This window comes from Paroedura picta, chromosome 4 (assembly GCF_049243985.1).
Source record: "Paroedura picta isolate Pp20150507F chromosome 4, Ppicta_v3.0, whole genome shotgun sequence".
In the NCBI taxonomy this organism is placed as follows: domain Eukaryota; kingdom Metazoa; phylum Chordata; class Lepidosauria; order Squamata; family Gekkonidae; genus Paroedura; species Paroedura picta.
In genome coordinates, this window is record NC_135372.1 from 113,168,914 (window position 1) to 113,193,761 (window position 24,848).

At 44.1% G+C, this 24,848-nt stretch overlaps 2 protein-coding genes and 1 long non-coding RNA gene across 3 annotated transcripts in view; 1 reads left to right on the forward strand and 2 right to left on the reverse strand.

Annotated features, from left to right (window-relative positions):
- The window catches only part of LOC143836201 (arf-GAP with SH3 domain, ANK repeat and PH domain-containing protein 1-like), a 42,256-nt gene extending 34,103 nt beyond the window's left edge, over positions 1-8,153 (reverse strand). The window contains exon 1 of the mRNA XM_077335189.1: positions 7,882-8,153. Coding sequence (XP_077191304.1) covers positions 7,882-8,007 — 126 coding nt within the window. The 5' untranslated portion in view covers positions 8,008-8,153. The remainder of the gene's footprint in view (positions 1-7,881) is intronic.
- Positions 3,155-17,789, forward strand: LOC143836202 (uncharacterized). Its single transcript, XR_013230542.1, has 3 exons — positions 3,155-3,330; positions 12,198-12,268; positions 17,321-17,789. It is a non-coding gene; the product is annotated as an uncharacterized LOC143836202 (long non-coding RNA).
- LOC143836200 (fer-1-like protein 4) overlaps positions 12,567-24,848 on the reverse strand; it is a 71,389-nt gene continuing 59,107 nt past the window's right edge. The window contains exons 39-45 of the mRNA XM_077335188.1: positions 20,647-20,825; positions 19,407-19,492; positions 18,465-18,563; positions 17,185-17,426; positions 15,487-15,776; positions 15,075-15,175; positions 12,567-14,732 (exon numbers count right to left, since the gene is read on the reverse strand). Coding sequence (XP_077191303.1) covers positions 14,552-14,732; positions 15,075-15,175; positions 15,487-15,776; positions 17,185-17,426; positions 18,465-18,563; positions 19,407-19,492; positions 20,647-20,825 — 1,178 coding nt within the window. The 3' untranslated portion in view covers positions 12,567-14,551. The remainder of the gene's footprint in view (positions 14,733-15,074; positions 15,176-15,486; positions 15,777-17,184; positions 17,427-18,464; positions 18,564-19,406; positions 19,493-20,646; positions 20,826-24,848) is intronic.

The window sequence follows — 24,848 nt, forward strand, 5'->3', positions numbered from 1 at the left end:
GCCTACTGGATGGGAGATACGCTTCTAGGTAACACTGTGTGTGAACGAGACCTTGGGGTACTTGTGGATTGTAAACTAAACATGAGCAGGCAGTGTGATGCAGCGGTAAAAAAGGCGAATGCCATTTTGGGCTGTATCAACAGGGGAATCACATCAAAATCACAAGATGTCATAGTCCCATTGTATACGGCACTGGTCAGACCACACCTGGAGTACTGTGTGCAGTTCTGGAGGCCTCACTTTAAGAAGGACGTAGATAAAATTGAAAGGGCACAGAGGAGAGCGACGAAGATGATCTGGGGCCAACGGACCAAGCCCTATGAAGATAGGTTGAGGGACTTGGGAATGTTCAGCCTGGAGAAAAGGAGGTTGAGAGGGGACATGATAGCCCTCTTTAAGTATTTGAAAGGTTGTCACTTGGAGGAGGGCAGGATGCTGTTTCTGTTGGCTGCAGAGGAGAGGACACACAGTAATGGGTTTAAACTTCAAGTATAACGATATAGGCTAGATATCAGGAAAACAATTTTCACAGTCAGAGTAGTTCAGCAGTAGAATAGGCTGCCTAAGGAGGTGGTGAGCTCCCCCTCACTGGCAGTCTTCAAGCAAAGGTTGGATGCACACTTTTTTTGGATGCTTTAGGATGCTTTGAGCTGATCCTGCGTTGAGCAGGGGGTTGGACTAGATGGCCTGTATGGCCCCTTCCAACTCTATGATTCTTTGATTCTATGATTATAAAACTAACTGAAAGAAAGAATATCAACATGAAAAAGGATATATTTAGCATTAAAATCAGCTCCATTCGCCAACTAGCAAATAAACACTTCCTCTATCAGGAAATTCTGCTCCTGATCCAAATGGCAATATCATGATCATGATTAACCTTATCCATGGTTCCTCTATATATTTGTGAAACGGCCTGGGGGGTGGGACGTGTCTGGCTGTCCAAGTTGGAATAGGGCCTGATTGTCCCTGTCTCTGCAGCTCCCGTCCTCCGTCTCTGGACTCTAGTCTCTTTGCTCTCAGATGTGCCTCAGTGCCTGGAGCCAGCAGCAGGTAAGGGGAGAGGGCCCTGGGCAAAGGGTTGTGGTGGAGGGCTTGCTAACGAGGGCCTCCCAGCCTGTTAGGCTGGGCCTGCTAACGAGCTGGCCAGCCCCCGCCCCACTTGATCCGGCTGTGAGCTGCAGCCCAAAGCCACCTTAAGCTGCCAGGCCAGGGCCCAGGGGAGGGGGCCCTTTCAAGGCCCATTCTTAGGAACAGGCTTTGAAGCCAGCATATATATATATATATAAAACATAATATGTGGTGGTGACAACTCACCTCTTAAAGCAGTGGCTGTTGGGAGTGGGTGCAGGGTCTGTGTGATGTCAGCTCATTGGAGGATGACAGGCTTTGCGTCTACTCCCCCCTCCCACACACTTGTAGGTTCCCCTGGACAAGTGGTGCCTGCTTTGGGCAGTGGCAGTTGGGTCAGGTTGGAGGAAGCAGTTAAAGACCCAACCAAACAGCTGAACCACTGGATCAGCTGTTTGCCAGCATATTGTTCCCTGCACTCTCCTCTGAGACTGTGGAGAGAGAGCCTGCTGCAACATTTTCATTAGTTACATACAATACTGCCCAAAACCTGTACATACATGACCAATGAGCTCACTAAGATTGAGAAATAGGCAGTTGGTATAAAATTAATTTTAATGATATTTAAAAGATGAGATCATTTGTCATATAGCAAAATAGCCTTTACCGAGCTATTATATCTTCCACCAGCGCAGTAATAATGATAATAACACTTCCTGAATTGGGAGTTCTAACTTCTGTTCCACATATATAACCACTGAAACTGATTAATGTTCTATTATCAAGCATGTAAAGGATGGAGAAGAGGGGAAATGTTCTTGCACTACTTTGTTAGATCATGGGGATATCTCCCCTCCATAATATTACAAAAAGTTTGCTAGTGTACTATAGGGATGAGAAGGACTTAAGATCAAGAATTTAAAATAAATTGGAGGAAGGAGATAGAAAAAAATAGGTGGAGAGAAAAATTATTTGAATGAAAATAAATGTGAAAAACACAGAGAGAAACCAAGGAAAAGATAGGGAAAGTTTTTTTTATCTTGCTGCAACACCATTGGAGAAAATGACCTGCAAGATGGCATTTACTGTAGCAATTATCAGCATGATGTCTTCTTTGAGACTCCTTCGGGTAGAAAAAAGCAGCATATAAGAACCAACTCTTCGTCTTCTTTTGCACCAGTGTGGACTTGGTTGGGTAACAAACTGTTAGGCAAGTTTGCTTCAGTCTTGGAGAAAGGCAAGTGTAGCTGATAGTAGAATGTCTTCTACTGTGCTCAGACTTCCCTGATCCCCTAGTGGCTACAGATAAACAGAAAGACCTTGGGCTGAAGGCAGATTCCTCTTGCGGAAATGGTTTTGGTTTTTAAGAGCCCTCTGGTGGCAGATAAAGGAAATGCAACATGGACGCCTCATGAACCACAGTTTTGAACAGAATGTCCATGATGACTTCATTTGTCATCCTGTTTCTATAGTTACTCTGCAAGCATTCCATCTTTTCTTTCATGCTGTTCCATGTAGATGAAACCATTGGGAAGGATCATCCAGACATCTGGAGAAAAGTGTCCTTTATATGCTGATGACATCTCTCTCTCTCTCTCTCTCTCTCTCTCTCTCTCTCTCTCTCTCTCTCTCTCTCTCTCTCTCTCTCTCTGTCGTGGTGGAAATTCTAAAGTAGAGGCTAAAGATGGGAAATAAACAGATGATCCAGCAAGTTTCCAGCATTCAAGCCCAGTTGTCCTAGAGGTTGAGACTGGCATCTTCATTTCTGGAGCAGGTTAAACATTTTATTATTATGGAACAGGTGGGTGGATGGGTGCTTTTAAGGTGTTATTTTTCTGCCTGAGTTCTGAAGATAATTTTATAATATTATAATTGCATGTGATTTTTATTGTTACAGGCCTTAAGTGTCAGAAAGCCATTGTGTAAATTAGCAGAATAACTAAAATAGAGTTCCAGATATTGCTCAGGAAACTGTCTCCCTCTCTTACTGTTGAGTCCTTACTGCATGCAACATTTCCATTTCCGGTTCTTCAAGGCTAGTAACTATATACATTTCTTAATGGCTTCCTGTTTCTAACTTTAATCTTATCTTTACAGCCTGTTTCAAGGGAATAGGGCATTGCTGTACTTCAGGGTCTGTGAAGCTGCATTTTACAAAATACGATCAGGCATTTTGGCTGCTGGATTCAAATTCATGGAGAATCCATTATTTTGAAAACAGAAGCAAATGCAACTTATTTCAAAAACTGTAAACAGAAGGTGAGAAGGGCAGAAAGTTACAGAAAAAGGGGAAATTAGAATGTTATCCAACCATCCTGCAGGGCCAGCTGCAAGAAGTCTTGTGTTTCATAGAAACAGAAACATAGAATCATAGAGTTGGAAGGGGCCATACAGGCCATCTAGTCCAACTCCCTGCTCAACGCAGGATCAGCCCAAAGCATCCTAAAGCAAACAAGAAAAGTGTGTATCCAACCTTTGCTTGAAGACTGCCAGTGAGGGGGAGCTCACCATCTCTTTCAAGAAGATTTTTCTTAAGAACTAGATGCCCCCAATCTAGACAATAACAGTGGTTCAATAGCTTTTATTAGGACCAAATAACGTGTTGCAAAGACCAAGATTCTGAGTTCTTTGGGACTCCTTTTAAGAATGGATGAACTTAATAAATTACTTGATAGCAAGGATCCTGCCCAAACCACCTGTATTGCAGCATTTTAGGTAAGGTTTTTAGAATTAATTCCTTGTTTTGAACAAAACTGAGTAACTCCGCTTGATATTTAAATTTTTTTACTTTGTATCTTCCTTCTTGTGTTGTTCATTATGCCAATAAAGGCTTCTGTATCTGTATCTGTAAGAATGGATGATAAGCAAAACAAAAAGAAAAAAGGGAGGAAAGATATTTCTTGTCATCATGAAATCATCATCTTCTGCAACTTGTAATAGTGTTAGAGTGCAAGAGTTGTTATGCAGACTTAATTAAACAATGCTAAGTACAAAAAAGATTTCTAGGATACAATGCAACCAAAAATATTTTTGGTATAACTGAGATTTTCTTTTTGAACTAACCGTGATATAATTCAGATTGCATGACTCTTTCTCCATTCTATGAGCGTGCCATGCTGCTACCAATTCCTAGCAGAGGGGCAGCATGCCCCACTGCGTCTGGTGGAAGATATTCCCCGGCACACACTGTCTGCCTCGTAGCTGTGTGTGCATATGCACAACTCCAGGGCAGGTGGGTTCTGCTGTGCCTCACAACAGCAGCAGTAGTGGAGGGGGCGGGGGGCATGAGCGTCCCACCATGTTATGGTAGGAGAGCAGCATGCCACTATCCCAACATCGTGGGGGGCACAAATGTCCTGCTCAGCTCCACAGCACCGCGAAGCCAAATTGGATGTTTTGTGTCTCTGTAGGGAAACCGTAGGAACACCATATCCATGGGCCAGGCCTAGCTGGGCCTCTAATGGCTGCTGTGGCAAGAATCCATGTTCCCTTGCCGTGGGCCATGAGAGGTCCTAAAATGGGCCATGGCCAGGAGGGGGCCAGGACGGCATCGATGGCATGCATAAGTGGAGATTAGCCCCACTGTCATGAAGGCGCTGGCATGCCCTTCCCTATCCATGCATAATCGGCCTATTTTAAGACTATTCTATGCCGCAGATTCTATTCTATCCAGAAACATCATCACTCACTCGTTTCTTTTTTGTTTAATAGAAAAGAACGCTTGTAAACTGGAAAGTTTGCTTGCTTTTTGTTGTTTTTGTTTTTGCTGTATATGTTGCTCCCAACAAAAGATATTATACAGCTATTACTTCAGCTACCTGAAGTAACTTCAGGTGAGTATCACAGAAAACGCACAGTGAGTACTATCACTCACAAACTATCACTCCAATAGTGGTCAGAGATCTCCTGTGATTACAATTAGGGTTGGGTGTGGCAGCGTCCGAATCGGCCATTCCAGGCCAACACAGCAAGTGCTGCACCGCGGGGGGGGGGGGGGGGGAGGCACGGGCGCTGCTGTGTCAGTCGGTGCACACACGCAGGTGCGGAGCTCTGCAACTGCGTGTGTGCGTCGAATTGCGCACCAGTGCCCGCGCCTACTCTCCCCCCTACGGCGTGGTGCTGGCTGCATCATTCTGAAATGGCCAATTAGGATGCTGCCGCACACAACCCTAATTACAACTGCTCTCTAGGCCAGGGGTAGTCAGCCTGTGGTACGCCAGATGTCCATGGACTACAATTCCCATGAGCCCCTGCCAGTATTTGCTGGAAGGGGCTCATGGGAATTGTAGTCCATGAACACCTGGAGGACCACAGGTTGACTACACCTGCTCTAGGCAACAAGCAACAGTTCACCTGGGGAAAGTGGCTGCTTTGGAGGGTGATTCTATGGCAGCGGTCCGCAAGCTTTCAGGTGCTGCGGACCGCTGCTCCGGAGTGGGGGGAGAGAGCGGCCTGGGGTCCCGCGCACGCGTGGCAGCCCCAGTGCAAACACGCATGTGCGGACTGCCGCGCACGTGCGTTTGCGCCCGGTAGGGGCGCAAACGCGCGTGTGCGGCAGTCCACGCACATTCGTTTGCGCCGCCGCCATGCCGGCGGCTGTGGCTCCCCCTCCCAGCCCCTCTGGGCCACCAGCAAATCGGCCGCTAAAGTGGCCGATTAGCTTGTGGTTCGGCAAGCTTCTCTTCCCTCCCAAAACAAGAAGCTTGCCAGGCCACGAGCTAATCGGCCGCTTTGGCGGCCGATTTGCTCGCGGCCTGGTGAGCTTCTCACTTGGGGGGGGGGAGGGAAGAAGGAGCCGCGGCCCGGTGCCAGGGGTTGGGGACCACTGTTCTATGGCATTACTGCCTCATTGAAGTCCTTCCCATCTCCAAGGCCTGCCTTCCTCAAGCTCCACCCCCAAAATCTCCAGGTATTTCCCAATCTGGAGTGGGCACAAACATTAAGACCCCTGGTTTAAGAACTTTTAACTTTTCTTTCCAGTCTCCAGCTAAGGGAAATGTTGGGAATAAAGTCTTAGACCACTAAGGAAGGAATCTCAAACAGGTCTTCTCAGAATTAAGTTCCCGTTTAATCAACAAGGCCTACTCTCAGGAAAGTGTCCTTAAGAGTGCTGCCTTAGTCACAGCACAGAATTGGAACAATTCAAATACTTTTACCATGCCCCAGGAAGATAGTAGCCTGCACCTTTGATGCAAGCCGCCCCAAGCCCACTGTGCAGGGAGGGGCAGCCTAAAAATCAAATAAATAAAAATAAAGTTAGAAAATGCTTTCTCAGATATGTGACCTATTCTAAGCCCCTTCAGCCCATGTCAAAGCACAGGGTCTCTCAGAGGAATCTGCCTCCCTAAAGAGACTCTTTCTCAGGGCCAGAACACATGTTGGAAATTCCAGATTTAGATGCAGGGGATTTTTAAAGAGGCATGTAGGACCTATTTCACTGTGATGCACTGGGTAGACTTTTAAACTCTCCCCATTATTCTGCTCTGAAACTACCCTACTGAGCTTCTGTTTGCCCTGCTGAGGCAGATGTACATATCCATCAACTTTACCCTTCAAGCCTTTAGAAAGCAAACTAACACTTCCAGGTTAAATTGCAGGGTGTGTATTGGCTTTACATGTTGTACTATTTGGTTCTTCAAAAATGTTTTAAAATGACTTCTTGTTTTATATATTGGTACTGTGTTGATATTTCAAGAGTTGCTTTGGATTTCCTCCTCTCAAAAGAAAAGTGAGATAAAAATCCTGAAGTAAATAAAAATAGATTTGCTCCTTGGAGCCAGTTAGAATAATAGAATCATAGAGTTGGAAGGGACCTCATGGGCCATCTAGTCCAACCCCCTGCCCTATGCTGGAGACTCACAACCCTATCGCTCATCCACTGTAACCTGCCACCCCCTTAAGCTTTCACAGAATCAGCCTCTCTGTCAGATGGCTATCCAGACTCTGTTTAAAAATCTCCAAAGATGGAGACCCCACCACCTCCCAAGGAAGCCTGTTCCACTGAGAAACTGCTCAGTCAGGAACTTCTTCCTCATGTTTAGACAGAATTCATGTTTAGACAGAATGGTTCTGTTACATCCTTCCGGGGCAAGAGAGAGCAACTCTGCTCCATCCTCTATATGGCAGCCTTTTAAATACGTGAAGATGGTTATTAGAACCTCTCTCAGTCATCTCCTCTCCAGGCTAAACAGACCAAGCTCCCCCAACCTTTCCTCATATGTCTTGGTCTCCAAACCCCTCACATCCTTCTTCAACTGTGGTGCCCAAAACTGAACACAGTACTCCAAGTGAGGCTGAACCAGAGCATAGTAAAGTGGTACCATCACCTCCTGTGATCTTGACACGATACTCCGTTTGATACAGCCCAAAATCCCATTTGCCTTTTTAGCTACCGAGTCACACTGTTGACTCATGTTCAATGTGTGGTCTACTAAGACTCCTAGATCCTTTTCACACATGCTACTGCCAAGACAAGTCTCCCCCATCCTATATTGGTGTATTTAGTTTTTCCTACCTAAATGCAGAACTTTACATTTGTCCCTATTGAACTTCATTTTATTCAGTTTAGCCCACTTCTCAAGCCTATCAAGATCATCCTGTATTCTGATTCTGTCTTCAGTTGTGTTTGCTACTGCTCCCAATTTAGTACCACCTGCAAATTTAATAAGTATCCCCTCTAAACCCTTGGTTTTGTCTCTACATGCACAGGGTAGGAATCACTCAGTAGCCTACCCTTTTATTGAAATTCCAATCCCCCTCCTTTTGCCTTTGACCAATAGCACCCTCCCTTCCTTGCTCTCTGCTTCTTACCTCCTCTTGGCTACAAACAGTGCTCCGGCATCTGCTCATGTGACTGGTGAAGGATGAGGTTGTTGGAGAGCTCAGATCCTCTTGAGTCTGAGAGATGAACTCTTGGACAGAGATTAGCTCTGGCATCCTGCTGTGTAAAGGACTGGTTGCAAAGGAGAGTCCTGGGTTATCCAGCAAACTGCTGAGTCGGAATGTCCGGCCACAGAAAAGGGGAACTTAGGATTGAGAGGAAGCTGTCAAGTGTTGCTGAAGCGTCCACAAACATCTCAAAAGAAAGAGCAACGCCTTGCCCAGAACAATCCCTCTGTATTCTTGAGAAAAAAAAGTGCTGCCCTCCTCTTTCCTGTCCAGGAAACACATGCACACAAACTGGCCGCTGTGCAGGCACCAAAATAAATTTTTGACTTTCTAGTCAGCAAAGAGCATGCCTAAATTCAGGGATCTTGGAGCCTTGGAGCACTTGCCAGTGTTCTAAATGGCATGTAGACTATACCAAAGTGTATACGCAGTGTGTACTCTTTCCTGTACACAGAGGACTGGGCACAGATAAACGTGTGCAACCCTTCCCAATCTAATGGCCATTTAAGGGTGTCTCCTGTGCATCAGAACGTTTGAGACTTATGCAGAAATGGAAATGAAAGAGGAGTGACACTGCTCTTTCCCCTGTGCTGTTTTCACTTCCCCTGAGAACCCCACTGGACTTCATATCATCTTATGTTCTTGAGAAAGCTTTCCCTCTACTAACACAGTCCTCAGAGACAGGATCACATCTATACTGCAGTGTGTGCTTTGGAGGAATTGCAAAGATGCAGAGAGTAAAGGACAAGGGAGGGGTTGAGTTCTCTTCCCCCACCACCCCCGAAAAAAGTCAGTTTTCTTGCAGCACTATCATATAAGCAGGAACAGAACTGAATCACCCTGATAGAGCACATGAAGAACTCCAGAAACATCCTACTCATTGTTATTATTTATTTAAAACATTTAATAGCTACCTTCCTTTGTTGTTTTCAGCATAGATAAAACATTATTAAGTTATAAAGTTGAAGTTGCATTCAGCCAACTCAATCCCTAACTGATTAGTCCTGGGGGTGTGCTGCCAATAAGGAGATACCACTCTGCCAGTGAGGGCCAATCAGTTCAAATTGCACTCTGTCAATGAGAGCCAATCAGATCTCCCATCCCCCCAAATTTCCCAAGGGCCAGGCTTAGTGGGGAAAGCTGCTGGATCCCACCAGCCCCTCTGAGGAAATGGAGGGTGGGGGGAAAGTGCTCCAATAGCCAATTGCAGAGTGTTGTGAGCCCAGGTGTGTTAGGGATGACTCCTTGGAGGAAAAGCCTTGCCAGGAGCTCTAGCTTCACCCAAGCCTCAGCTGGATGAGAGCTTAGACCAGCCAGATGTTCAAAAGGAAGAGAGCTCTGATCAGCAGAAGGGAATGGAGCTGCAGACAAACCAAGGCTTAGATTCCAAAGCTGTTGCAAGAGCTCCTCATTCTTCTACCCAGCCTCCAGCTGCAACTCCCTGCCTTGTCAGCCTACCTGGCTCACCTGAGCCAATCAAGCAATGCCAGCTATGTGATGGAAGAGGGCTCCAGTCTAAAAGGCAACATACCATATTAGCAAAACAGTTGCTTACTGCAGAAGACTGGGAGTCATTGCAGAGTGAAGACTGAGAGACTGCTGACAGTCCATATTACTTGAGGCTGGGAGGCCTGGGTGGTGGACACAACCTGTGACCTGCTCCTTCTGCTAATGTCCTTGGACTGCCTGAAGGAACCCTTGACTCACTGGACTGAGTTAAGACATTCATTGCATTCTGTCTGTCCCTTGGCATTCTGTTTTTTAAATACTGATTATCTCTGCCCCCCTTGCAGCTTGTCTGTGCTTCCTTTCAGCAGAAAGTTAAAACCTGAGACCATCACAGGAGGCAAAGGAAGCAGCTGCCCTCCTTTCCTTGTCTGGGGGAAATGGCAGGTGGGAAGAGGCAGAGAATGGAGCAACTTACCAGAAGCAGGACCTTTCAGAGAGGCCAGAACCTCTTCCACCAGAGGAAGATGAGGACAGATAAGCCCATGATTTGCCCTCACTAGAAGAGTGTTCTCTTCCTATTGGCTGCACACTCCTAGAAAGGGCCAATCAGGTAAGGATTGAATTGTCTGCATGCTATTTGAACCAATTAGCTCTCACTGGCAGATTGCAGTTTGAACTGATTGCCCCCATCGACAGAGTGCAATTTGAACTTATTGGTCCTCATTGGCAGAGTGTTCTCTCCCTTTTGGCTGCACACTCCCAGGGAAGGCCAGTCAGGTAGGGGTTGTGTTGTCTGTGTGCAACTTGAACTGATTGGCCCTCACAGGCAGAGTGGTATCTCCCTATTGGCAGCACCCCCCCCAGGACCAATCAGGTAGGGAGTGAGATGGCTGCATACAACTTCAACGTTATGCTGTGATGGGGAAGAGTTTTTTTCTGTTGCCCCAGAGGGTCAGATCAGAACCAATGGGATGAAATTAATTAAAATACATTTTGGCTAAACATCCAGAAGAAGTTCCTGTCAGAGCAGTTCCTAAATGGAACAGGCTTCCTTGGGAGGTGCTGGGTTCTCCTTCTTTGGAAGTTTTTAAACAGAGTTTTAAGCAGATAGTCATCTGACAGAAATGCTTATTTTATGAACAGATTGTGAGTGGGCAGGCAGGAAGAGATGTGTCAGTGTTTGTCTCTTGTGGACCTTCCTTGCATATCCAAGGAATTGCTGATTACCACTGTGGGGTGGTAGGTGAATTTCCTCCAGGCCAGGATGGATTCCGGAGATTCTTTGTTTTTTTGGGGGGGGGGGATGACTTGGGCATGAAATTAGGGTTACTGTGGGTAGGCAGGTAGTTTTGAGTTCTTTGCATTGTGTAGGGGGTTGGACTACATTTGGAAAAACATGTGTGTGAAATATTATGGCCCAATATTACTTTTAAGAGAAATCAATGAAGACTGCTAAGGGTTTCCGTGATGGTAACCTGAGTTTTCAACATGGCTCAAAATACCTCTTCACTCAAAAGAAATTGATAAAAATCACAAGTACTTTTAGCATATTTTGAATGCATGAGCTTATTCAATTGTCCCTGCTAGAAGGAATCAGTTTGAAGGTTTTCTCCAAATAATGCAGAACATCTTCCAAACTTTTACATAGAATTTCATTTTAGATGTTTGGAAATGTGACCAAGAATCAGGGTACTCAGAAGTTGAAAGGAAAAGAATTTGATCAGTTCAATGCACTGGTTAGTCTTCACCTAATATCAATTAGTCAAATATTAGCTCTGGATTATACTGCTTATATCAACCCTGGCAGAGAATAAACATGACTATGAATTTGGGAGGTGTACTTTGACAAGTCTTTTATATTAGCGATCCCCAACTTGTGGGCCGTGGACCACATGTGGTCCTTCAACTAATTGGAGGTGGGCCCCAAAGGACGCCTTCTCCTGCCCCCCCCCCCGGCCCTTTACTTCATTGTTGTGGCATGTCTGTATCTTATTTTGAAGGGATGTTTAAACATTACCATAGTGATCAGAGAGCGCTAGGGCAGTGGTAGAGAGTAGAGGAATAAACTACCCCCCCCCACTGGGCCTCAGTAAAAGGAGTTGAGTGGTCCCCGGCGTTGAGTGGTCCCTAGTGATAAAAAGGTTGGGGACCACTGAGTATTCAGTTATAAAGGTTGCTGGACAAGCACTGCACTGGTGACTGATCAAGATTTCCTCTGAACTTCAAACACCAAGACAATGTGAAAGCAAGTAGTGTGAATGTAACTCATGTGTTTGTTGGAATGATGTAGTGAGGCAACAGCAGAAAGGAACCTATTTCCAAATACATGTTTCCTAACTTGAATCATAACACTCCCAGGAAACCACAGTGACATCTTCTCATCTGCCAGAAGTACTTGGAGCAAATTAATGGGGGGGGGACACTTAAGAGTCACCTCAGAGTCTTTATGGCTTGAAAAGATTTTCCCAATGAAGTATTATTGATCCTGCTTCAGTTTGCACCCTGGTCCTTGACAAATGTCTTAGGTATTTTGTGCTCATGTCCATTCAGGTTGCTTTATTTTTATCTGGTGTTGTATAAGATTCACATTGCCTATAGCAGGGGTAGTCAAACTGCGGCCCTCCAGATGTCCATGGACTACAATTCCCAGGAGCCTCTGCCAGCATTTGCTGGCAGGGGCTCCTGGGAATTGTAGTCCATGGACATCTGGAGGGCCGCAGTTTGACTACCCCTGGCCTATAGCATTTTTTTTAATTCTGGTAATCTGTCTCCTTCCTGTACTTCCATAGCGACATCCAGTTTAACTATTTTGAAACTAATACAGTTATCTATATAATCCAGGACTGAAGAACAATCCCAGGTAAATGACAGTGCAGACTCTTAAAAGTTTAATACTAATATATATTGACTTGAATAATTCCCCCCTCCCCCCAGTTCTACACCAACTGGTTCCTAAGAAGTTTAAAATGTTTTCTGATCTATACTTTGAAACTTAGATAATCTCACATGGGAGCTCTACATTTAATATAGTTGGGACTTTTGGACTAGACTAATTCCTAGGTCCCTCCAGGTAAGTAGAGCTGCAGAGTAGCAGAGCATTTTGAAAATATGCAGTTATAAGTTGTCTTTGTGGATGAGGCACAGATCTAAACCAGAGCTTTGAGGTTTAAAAGAGAGAATCTTTACAACGAAACATTATTTACAAAATATATTCATCTGCTTCAGTCCCCTTACTGAAGCAGAATACAAAAGCTTAAAAGTTATTTACAAAGAAAACACATTGCAAGGCTTTACGGCTGGCTCAAGCAGACTACATGCCTATATGTCAGTGGTTGGAGAAAGCAGAAAGCCTAATGGAGGCTGCTCCTTGCTTCAGAGCACAAACTCATGGGCAGGTAACAACAATCATAAACAATAAAAAATACAGTATCATAAACATTAATATTGAAAAACCTAAAATATAATGTATATTTCAGTTTAAAATCAAATCATTCCAGAAGCTCTAATGAGAAGGGGTAACATAAACATATTAATTTGACTGATTTTTAGAGCAGGGAGGCCAGAATTTCAGCCTTATTTTAGACCCCAGACTTAGGCCTGGCAGAACAACTGCATTTTGCAGGCCCTGCAGAACTGTTCCAGGACTTGCAAGGCCCTGATCTCACCGGGTAAATGTTCCACCAGGCCCCGGTTAAGACCAGTTTAATGCCTGCAAAGAACTATGATTTACATGTGGAAATGTCTTTCAGTACATGAAAACCTTCCTGTTCCAGGGACTCCATCAAATTTACCAATATAGGCATCTACAGGAATAGCAAAAATCAAATCATGCCCATCACTGGTGCACAGTGTCAGTATTTTAGCTTGGATGGACAGTTGTTTTGGGCATTCACTGAAATGCAGTTTACTCCTGTATGTTGTGGATAATCTAGCCATCTTAGCTATTATGGATATTTGTTTCTCATCATTCCAAACCATGATGATGTTGTTGCTTGTAAAACAAGATTATTTTATTGTATAATACTAACTCATTGCTCTATATATTGTCACTGGCACCTGTTGGACAAGGAAAGCCCCTCCACCTCATTTCAGAACTTAAAAAAAAAACGCTGGTTGAGCTTGACATTGCTCTTCTACCAGTCCAATTGCCTGGCTCTGCCAACAGCATCACTGCTATTCCCCCTCCTTAGCAATCCCCTGAGTAACTTGTACACTGCTCATCACACTATATTGCATCATACAGAAAGTGTAAGTTGAAATCATATTGCTTGCTGACCTCTCAAAGCTCTTACAGGGCTTACAGGAAGGTTATATCCACTTCTGATAGGGTCACTCTGAATCACTCATGCATGTTGCAGAGGGAAAATTTAAAGCGCCCAAAATCAAAGTAGATACCGAATTCAGTGCAGACGGCAGGGATTTATTCAACCTGGCAGTGAGTAAAAAGCCCTGTGCAGACTATATCCAGGACAGAGTATCCTACATGGATGATGGTGAGTCAGATCCACAAGTTGTACAGATTGGAACTAGACCAATATCCTGCCTCTGCTTTAGTTCTGCGTGAAGTATGACAGGATGCATAAAATTATGGCACTGCCTTTGCTTTGCCAGAGTCTGCTTGAGACTCTTCATACACATACTTTGATATTTTTCAGGATCCCTTTTCCCCCCCAGAATCTGCATTTCACGGAGATCAGTGAGCAGCAGTAGAATGAGGTCAGGAAAGTTCTGTTCTACTGTTGGAAATTTTGGATTGGATCCAAACAGCAGTCGAGTCAAGCAGAAGCATCACTTTTCCATATGGCAGTGTCTCTATTTCCAAGTGACAGGCAGTTATTTTATCTGCAAGAACCAACACAGCATTCAAGTGGAAAATGATCTTCAGGACTAATGGCAAGCTAGTCTTTGATTTAATAATGCTAAAAGTCCTTGCAAATCTACAGTCATCATATCACAGATGTGAATGGACAGTTTGATTGTTCAGATACTGGTCGTTTCTTCTTTCTTTGATTAGTTACTTTCGCCCAAAAAAAGTGCTCCAGGCACCATCAGTCAGCTACAAAATGTTTCTCAGTTTTTTTGATATACGTATCATTCTTATCTTCCACTATCAAGTACCAGCTTGGAAACAGGGAGAATTCACTTAGCCATTTATGATCTTCTGACTAATGTATCCAGGCATTGTGTAGAGAAGTAGAACTAAGAAGATGGTCACAATAGCGATAATTAGCAGTGCAATTATGTATTTTTTGTACCGCTTCCAAATGAAGAAGATGAATGTTTTCATGGGGTTCACAAACCAATTGAAGGATGTTTTTGGACGGCTGCAAATGAAAGAAGGGAGAGGGAAACAGTTTCAGGGCACATTCAGGCTAAAATGTAATAGCAAAGCTGCAATCAAAAGTACATTGATGGCTACCCTCCAACAGAAAACAACCAAATGCCAAACCTCGTGACCAATACAAGACAGCCCAAGCATATATCAAAACCTCAAAGCATCTGCCTGTATCTAGTCCACCCCCATAAGACTATCCCAGTCTTCTGGATCAACCTTTATGCATCCAAGCCTGAGGGAACCTAAACCCACCAGCCTTCTGGAAAGTAAGGACTTGGAACTGCAGCCTTCTCACTTTCAAAATCATTCACATAAATCTACAGGTACTTACTTGGGTTTATCAAGGGGTTCAGGCTCCTTGCGACCCAGACCAACGGGGCTCTTCTCAGCCTCCTCTACAGTCAATAGCTGGAATTCAGCTTCCACTTTTCCCTAGAAAGAAACACATTTTAATCTGATACAGTGCAAAAATGTCTTTTTAAAAGAAAGCACTGATTTAATTTGTGAAAATGAATGGAGGATAGATTATCTTCCCCAAACCCTACTTTTGCTCACTTGCATTTATTGCAATGTTAAAGTAAATGGAATAGATCCATTAAAAACTCTCCAGTCACTTGTTGTTTGCCCAGAGAGAGTGGGAAGCTACAGAATAAGGACCCTCTGTGGGAGTGTGCCTGGGTGCATCTATGCATATAACCTTGAGATTTTAGATATCTTTTTCCTGTAGCTCCCTGTCTTCTTACAGTTAGGATGAAGATGTTTCCACTGGGGTCTGAAAACTCAACATCTTCTGGATTTATGGATCTTCTCCACTTGTTCTTCTTCTTTTTCTTCTTCTTTTGCTTGGCTTCTCTCTCCTCCCTCTCAATATCTTCCTGGCCTTTCAGTTTGATGAAGGGCCACCAGCCTCTCATCCGCTTGTTTCGAAAGATGGAGAATCGGGGCATAGCCTTCTCTTTGGCCATCTTGATGGTGCACTGCTCTGAACTCTTGGCAGCTCTTACCATATCGTTCAGTCTTAATTCGATGGCCCCTTGAAACACAATGAAACAAAGAAGAGCTTCAGATACTAATCATTTGCACAGAACTATTCCCAAATGGATAGAACTAGCTTTTTCGTCCATGTAGAAGTTTTGTCTACATGATATGAGGCACTTAACAGAATCCAGCCAGAAGCATAATTGTAGAAATCAACGTTAACATGGACTATAATGTCACCTGATTGACTCTGCAAGGCAGAACCTGTCCCCACACCAAGGCCACCAAAACCCATCTAGATCTACTTATAATAATTATACAAACACAAAATGCACAACAACCTCCAGCGTGACCAAGGTCCCTGGAAATACTGTTCCTGTTTTCCACCATCTTTTGACAGCCCAGCCAATCACCCCTGTTCCCACCCCAAATTAGTCCTTGAGCAGAGAGCAGTTGGATGCAGAAGAGTGCTTATAGGGCAAAATGAGATGATTAGTGGCTACAAGCTATCAGCAGCTACTAGCCATGGGGCTGTGAGGGTGATCTGGCTGTGACATCTTACTAGCCATGATGACTAAAGGAATCCTCCATGTTCAGAGTCACTAAACCTCTGAGTCCCAGGGCCAGGTAGCACCATCAGGGGAAGACCTCGGCCTCTATGCTCTGTTGTTGGCCAACAAGAGGAACTGGTTGGCCACTGTGTAAAACAGGATGTTGGACTAGATGAACCACTGGTCTCACCCAACAGGGCTTTTCTTAGCCAGCATGGTAGAGTTGTTAAAGAGTGGTGGACTCTAATCTGGAGAATCATATTTGATTCCCCATCCTCCAAATGCAGCCAGCTGTGTGACCTTGGGCTAGTCACAGTCCTCAGAGAGCTGTACCCACAGAGCAGTTATTTCAGAGCTTTCTCAGCCCTGCCTACCTTACACAAATGGAAAGATGTTTGTAAGCTGATTTAGGACTCCGTTGGGTAGTGAAAAGCCGGGTATAAAAAGCCAGTTCTTAATCTGTTCTTAATTTATTAAACTGACCAAACTATACACTGAAGGTAAGAAAACTTTTGCAGCTATTGCCAATCTGATCAGGTGGAAATGTACTGTATACACTAAAATGCAGAATTAATTCATAGCACAGCTAGACCAGACAAAGAGGCAGGGGGGGAAACAGACAGGGCAGGAGTTGAGGCAGAATAAGCCAGGAGTCAGATAGCAGATTAAAGGCATAGACCTGTTTGTGATTCTAAAAGCAACATCCTACCGAAGGAAATAAGAAAAAGTAGTGGCTGCGCCATCTAGTGGTTGAAAGATCAGTTTCAGTTCAGTTTCTTCCTTGTGGAAGAAGGGAACCCAAATCTTTCTCAACCCAGAGTGGGCTATCTGGATTGTAAGGCCATAAACATAAACCACAAATGAAGTAGATCATAAAGCACAATGACAGAAACACGGTGAGCATTAAAATACCTAAAAAGTCATTCGCTGAAATCCTGTCATAGTCCCAGACCTGCATGACCAGGACTGCTGGCTCTCGGAATTCAGATTCCTCCAGAGAGAAGATGGAGTCCTTCTTCTTGTAAGTTACCTCTTTCTCTGTTGGCAGGTAATCAAAGCGGAACACAAACCTCCAGTTGAAGTTGCCTTCCCCAGTCAAAGAGTTAAAGTGGACATCTGTTTCTTGCTTGTCTTTCTCCAGCCCTTTGATCCAACTGCAAAAGAATTATCTATCAGTGCCTTGAACATATGGCTACAGATAATGAAGGCTGAGGGTCAAACTGTATGTAACATCGGAGTTCAGTGACTGGAACTCTAGAGATGTAATCTGACACTAAAAGAAAGCCAAGGGTGTGTGTGATCTGAATTAGGACTGGAGAAAGGGTCTAACTCTGTGTCACCTATTTCCACAGTGAAAATGGCTCCCTCAACACTTGCTATTTCCTCAGTGAGACCCCTGGGCTGACCTAGCCCTATGGAAAAAGATGGATGTTTTTCGTTTCCTCTACAGTGGCTAATACCAGCCCTCAGAGCCTTTTCCCCTCAACAGCACCATCACTCCAATCTATGTAGTCACTCCCTCCCCATGGCTGCTACCTAAGGTCAAATTACACCTCTTTAGTAGAGGTCACGGAGCTCCAGTATTTGGTCTCCAGAACTCTTCTTCTAGAATAGTTGGCTGTTGAGCTGCCAATTCTTTAAGATTTAGGGGCAGCACCTTGGGTGGGTAGAGTCTGGGGAGTGGATGTATCAGGGATGTAATTCTGTAAAGTATACCCTCTGAAGATGTCACTTCCTCCAGGGGAACTGTGGTCTGGAGATCAGCTGTAATTCCAGGTGACCTCCAGGTTCCTTCTGGAGGATGGCAATCCTAGATCTAACCAGCCAGGCAACTCTTATCTTGTAGAGCAGGCCAAGCAAAAGAAGAAGAGAGCCAGTTTGGTGTAGTGGTTAAGAGTGCGGACTTCTAATCTGGCATGCCAGGTTCGATTCTGCTCTCCCCCACATGCAACCAGCTGGGTGACCTTGGGCTCGCCACAGCACTGATAAAACTGTTCTGACTGAGCAGTAATATCAGGGCTCTCTCAGCCTCACCCACCCCACAGGGTGTCTGTTGTGGGGAGAGGAATGGGAAGGCGACTGTAAGCCGCTTTGAGCCTCCTTCGGGTAGGGAAAAGCGGCATATAAGAACCAACTCTTCTTCTTCTTCTTCTTTGCAATTGTTTCCTTTCCTGCCTATCTGTTGTTGGCACCTTTTTACATAGATGTCACTGGATGTTTCTCCTGTTATTGGATTAACATCATCAAGGACCACGTCATCTGTATTCCAGATAATGACTCGTAGCTCATAACTAGAAATAAAATGGGAAAAGACAAGAGTTAGATTAACATACAGTATCTTGTTCATAATCCTTGTACAAAACTTTTACAAAGAAACAAGAGGCAACCTCAAGTGACTGAGAGGCCATGGGCCACAGGATTCACTTGCCACATGAATCAAAAGGGAAACATACGTAAATAGTGACTGTAGGAAGGGGGAAAAGCACAAACTTTAATTAAACATTATTTTGTTCCCTTATTTTATTAATCTTCCCCTTAATATTTTAATCTGCTGGGGATGAGTTTGCAAATCTGCCCCCAAAAAGATCAAAACAAAGAAAGAACAATCACAATAGCAATTCTGAGCAACAATGTCAACGAGACTCCCATCCAAATTCTTTTTTTTAACAAATCAAGTAAAATAGGGGAGGGGGGGAACTGCTGTTCTTTGAGATTATATAATTTGCACTGTAATGTGACTACCTTATTTATAACAATTCCCACATGATATGGGAGGCAAGCAAAGGAGATGCAAAGGGCCAGTGTGGTGCAGTAGTTAACAGTGGCAGACTGGTATCTAGGAGACCAAAGTTCAAATCCCCGCTTGTGCCATGGAAGCTCATTTAGAGACCTTGGGCCTGTCATACTCTCTCAGCCCAACCTTCCTCAAAGGGCTGTTATGAGGATAACATGGGAGGAAGGAGAATAATGTGAACTGCCTTAGGTTCCCATTGGGTATAAAGACAGGGTAGAAATGTATTAATTAACTAATTAAGTAAATAAAATAAGTAAAATCCCTGGCCAATTCAAGGGATATAAATGAAATATTCAGTAAGCAGAAATGGTCCACCATTCCTGGTCGCAGAAGCTCTTACCTGATTGGCAGTCGAGGTTTGATGTTGACAGGAGGTGGGGCAGGGACATCATTTGGAAACATGTCAATCCACATGTGGAGAGAGCCCTGGAAGGGGGGGGGATTTAAGATGCTGTAAACAATTTTTTAATGAAGCAATCCAGATTTGAGCCAAGCCTCAAAAGAATATTCTTGTACAAAGAGAAGATCACACTCTAATGAAGCAAACCCTTTGTTATGTTGAATCAAGCATGCTGTTTCATAAAAAGCACCCAAAGATCAGGGCCTTTTCACAATTCAAAAGCAACAGGATCCTTCCATAATTATCTGTTTGCACTATTTCCTCCCATTTTGACATTCCAATTCATTTAGAACATTTATTTTACCTTTCCTATGTACAGCAGAACTAAGAAAGTATTCTGGGCTGTGATTCACTGGGTCCTTAAGGCCACCTTTCTCAACTTTTTTACCATTGAGAAATTCCTGAAATATTCTTCAGGCTTGAGAAACCTCAGAAGTAGAGTAACATGGTTGGGAAGCATAGCTGTGTACATGCTCACCCGGGGGACCCTCCCCTTCTTCCCCCCTTGAGGCCTATCACTGGCCATTTTGGGAGGGGGGAGGGCAACATGACTTTATATGGTCACATTACTCAATAAATATTTAACCGATTTTAAAAATATATAAATAATTAATTAACTCCCATCCATTCGGGAAACCCTTCAGGGCCGTCAAGAAATCCCAGGGTTTCATGAAGCCATGGTTGAGAAAGCCTGCCTTAAGGTAATGAGGACAAAGTCTGACGCTGCAACCCTACTGAAGCCACTTGAAACATTTTTCTTATATCCATGCCCTATATTCACATGCTGCACGATGAAAACAACTCTATTTTATAGATGACTCTATAGCATATAGAGTCATCACTGTGTGGAAACGCATGGTGGCTATGTCAGAAAAGCTCCCAAGCCTTTAGGCTAGTATAAGGGGCTAGTTCACCACCCAAATCCTAACTCCAATAACACTTCCCTTTCTAATTCTGCGCTGTGTAATGAACAGGATTCTCTTCTGCACTGCTGGTGAGTGAAGGGGCTACGATCTGCATCAACTCATGCTAAGGTGGTTGTGCTAAGCAACTGTCATTTCATTTTATCCTATGAAATTTAGCAGTACAGCAGTTTGAATTAAGGGGAAATAAATTCTTGTGTAACAGAGAGCTTTCAAAATACAATTGGATGGAGAATAAATCAATATTCTGATGTTACCTGCAGTAGACCAGGGCTCTCTGGATTGTAAAGAGATCGAACTTCCACATGTTCCGGTACTAATTTATACCCATATTCTGGCATTTCATCCCAGTGCTGAAGGACATACAAAGCTTTGTGCTCATCGTAAGCAGACCATGTCTCATCTTCATTTTCTTTCTTGTCTTTCACAAAAACTTCTGGAATGCAAGATAATCAGTCGGGGGGCTATAAGAAACTGGAAAGCTCAAACTCAGTTTATGATTAACCAATGAATATCAAGTTCTGAAAGATTAAAATGGTGACCACTGACTCACAGTGAATTCATTCAGTCAGTTGACAGGGTTCTCCATTGAAACTATGTAACTAAGCAGGCTAGAGATGGACTCTCAAGACAGTGGTACCCAGGAAGACTTGAGAAATTAGGAATCCTGGGGCAGGATCCAAAGAACCATGCAGTGAGTAATATACCTTTGGGTTATATTTCTTGAAGAGCCACCTTGCATGTTATATGGTAAAGTGGTTTTACAACGAAGGGCTTTTTCAAAAACCAATTGAACTACAACCCTTCATGGCATGTCACAAACAAAAGAGTCCAAAATACTACTGAGTATGCATTCCCAGTATAGCTCTTGAAATTCACCTCTGGCCAATACATGAAAGAATATAGAAGAAGAGCAGGTAGAGTTGCATGCTGCCATGTAACTCAAAACTATAACCCAGCTTGCTTGATGAACAAGGACACTAAAACCTGACAAACTGAATTTTAATAATAATATATATGGATCATCTGATGTGAAGGAAGCAAAGATCAGGAAATGGGAACGGGCCTTGAAGGCATCTAATTATAAGACCATCCTTCAGAAAATATTGTTGGAGTATTCTATCAAGTCATCAGGAAATTACTGAGACCCACATATGAATTGTCATCTAAGACAGTGATCCCCAACCCCAGTCCGTGGATCAGTCAGTACCGGGCCGTGGCTCCATTTGCTAAAAGCGTCCATTAAGGTCTGAACAGCCGTCCCATAAGCCTACCCCCCCCCCGGGCCTCAGTAAAATTGTCAAGCGTTGACCAGTCCCTGGTGATAAAAAGGTTGGGGACCACTGATCTAAGACACTGGGAAATCTGAGACTGGATTAGAACCAGCTTGGTATAATGGTTAGGAGAGCGTACTTCTAATCTGGAGAGCCGGGTTTGATTCCCCTCTCCCCCACATGCAGCCAGCTGGGTGACTTCGGGCTCACCACAGTACTGATAAAGCTGTTCTGACTGAGCAGTAATATCAGGGCTCTCCCAGCCTCACCTACTGCACAAGGTGTCTGTTGTGGGGAGAGGAAAGTGAAGGTGAATGTAAGCCGCTTTGAGACTCCTTCGGGTAGAGAAAAGCGGCATATAAGAACCAATTCTTCTTCGGTATGTTCTAAAACAGTGGTCCCCAACCTTTTTATCATCGGGGACCACTCAACGCCTTTTACTGAGGCCCGTGGGGGGGGGTAGTTTACTCCTCTACTCTCAACCACTGTCCTAGCGCTCTCTGATCGCTATGGTAATGTTTAAACATCCCTTCAAAATAAGATACAGACACGCCACAACAATGAAGTGTGTGGTAAGGGCTGGGGGGGGGATGAAGTAAAGGGCTGGGGGGGAGAAGGCGTCCTTCGGGGCCCACCTCCAGTTAGTCGAAGGACCACATGTGGTCCGCAGCCCACAGGTTGGGGATCGCTATTCTAAAAGGTCTTCATGTGGGGACTGATTCAAATCAAGGCCATGAGGAGTATGGGAGGTACAGAAGGTTTCATTGCTGCCTCCCCATACTCACCTTTTTCTCTTTGACGATTAACAGCAGAAAGCAGGGAACCGTGGTTGCAAGTACAATGCCATATACAGCAAAGAGTTACACCTTTTCTTGCCGTTCCCATGTGCCTCTACTCTGAACTGAGCCCCTCTGAGGCTTTCATTTGCATTTTTTAAATACTGGGAGGATCCATTTAGGGATCTCCCAGCATTGTATTCCTCCATGGGAGAAAATTATTTCTTGCAGGGAATCAGGGATCGTGGGATGCAAAGAGAAGACTGTGAACACTTATTTCAGGGATATTTATTCTTCTAATGAGCCCTTTGGGAACACAACTGTTTAGTACACAAAATCAAGTGTAACAATTTAAGAACTTTATTGCAATAACAGATTTCACGCTGATTAAAAATTTTGAGTGTCTGCTGCAGCAAAAAAATTATCAGGCACAATTCCCTAACAGAAAATGAGCGGGCTATTAATTAATACCCCCTTCAAGGATCGCTGCCTTGTTGTGGCAAGGGGGCTTGCGTAGTTCAGTGAAGCTATGAGCTATGCCGTGCAGGGCCACCCAAGACGGACAGGTCATAGCTGAGAGCTCTGACAAAAGGTGATCCACTGGAGAAGGAAATGGCAAACCACTCCAGTATCTTTGCCATGAAAACTCTATGGGCAGTTCCAATAGGCATAACGATATGACGCTGGAAGATGAGCCCCTCAGGTCGGAAGGTGTCCAATATGCTACTGGGGATGAGCAGACGGCTAGTACGAGTAGCGCCAGAATGAATGAAGCGACTGGGCCAAAGCCGAAAGGACGCTCAGTTGTGGAAGTAACTGGTGGCGAAAAGACAGTCCGATGCTGTAAAGATTTTTATTCCATAGGAACCTGGAACGTCAGATCCATGAATCAAGGTAAGCTGGACGTGGTCAAACAAGAAATGACAAGACTGAACATCGACATTTTAGGAATCAGTGAACTAAAATGGACAGGAATGGGTGAATTTAATTCAGGTGACCATCAGGTATACTACTGTGGACAAGAATCTCGCAGAAGAAATGGAGTAGCCTTCATAATCAATAAGAGAGTAGGAAAAGCAGTCTTGGGATACAATCCCCAAAATGACAGAATGATCTCAGTTCGAATCCAAGGCAAACCATTCAACATCACAGTGATCCAGGTCTATGCCCCAACCACTGCTGCTGAAGAGGATGAAGTTGATCAGTTCTATGAAGCCCTACAACACCTTCTAGAAGCAACGCCAAAAAATGATGTGCTTATCATCATGGGGGATTGGAATGCTAAAGTAGGAAGCCAAAAGATAACCGGGATAACAGGCAAGTTTGGCCTTGGAGTACAAAATGAAGCAGGGCACAGGCTGGTAGAATTTTGTCAAGAGAATACAATGGTCATAGCAAACACTCTTTTCCAACAACCCAAGAGACGACTCTACACATGGACATCACCAGACGGTCAACACAGAAATCAGATTGATTATGTGCTCTGCAGCCAAAGATGGAAAAGTTCTATCCAGTCAATAAAAACAAGACCAGGAGCTGATTGTGGTTCAGATCATGAGCTTCTTGTTGCAAAATGTAGGCTTAAATTGAAGAAAGTAGGGAAAAGCACTAGGCCACTCAGGTATGAACTAAATCATATCCCCGACGAATACACAGTAGAGGTGACAAATAGATTTAAGGAATTAGATCTGATAGACAGAGTGCCTGAAGAACTATGGACTGAGGTTCGCAACATTGTACAAGAGGTAGCAACTAAAACCATCCCAAAGAAAAAGAAATGCAAGAAATCAAAATGGCTATCTGAGGAAGCTTTACAAATAGCTAAGGAGAGAAGGGAAGTGAAAGGCAAGGGAGAAAGAGAAAGATACACCCAATTGAATGCAGAATTCCAGAGAAAAGCTAGAAGAGATAAGAATGCCTTCTTAAATGAACAGTGCAAACAAATAGAAGAAAACAATAGAATGGGGAGGACCAGAGATCTTTTCAAGAAAATTGGAGATATGAAGAGAACGTTTCATGCAAAGTTGGGTATGATAAGGGACCAAAATGGTAGGGACCTCACAGAAGCAGAAGAGATTAAACAAAGGTGGCAGAATTATACAGAACAACTATACAAGAGCGAGCTTAACATCCCTGATGACCACAGTGGGGTAGTTACTGACCTGGAGCCAGACATCCTGGAATGTGAAGTCAAATGGGCCTTAGGAAGTCTGAGCAACAATAAAGCTAGTGGTGGTGACAGCATTCCAGTTGAACTATTCAAAATCTTAAAAGACGATGCAGTAAAAGTGCTACACTCAATATGCCAGCAAATTTGGAAAACTCAACAGTGGCCACAGGATTGGAAAAGGTCAGTTTACATTCCAATCCCAAAGAAGGGCAATGCCAAAGAATGTTCAAACTACCGCA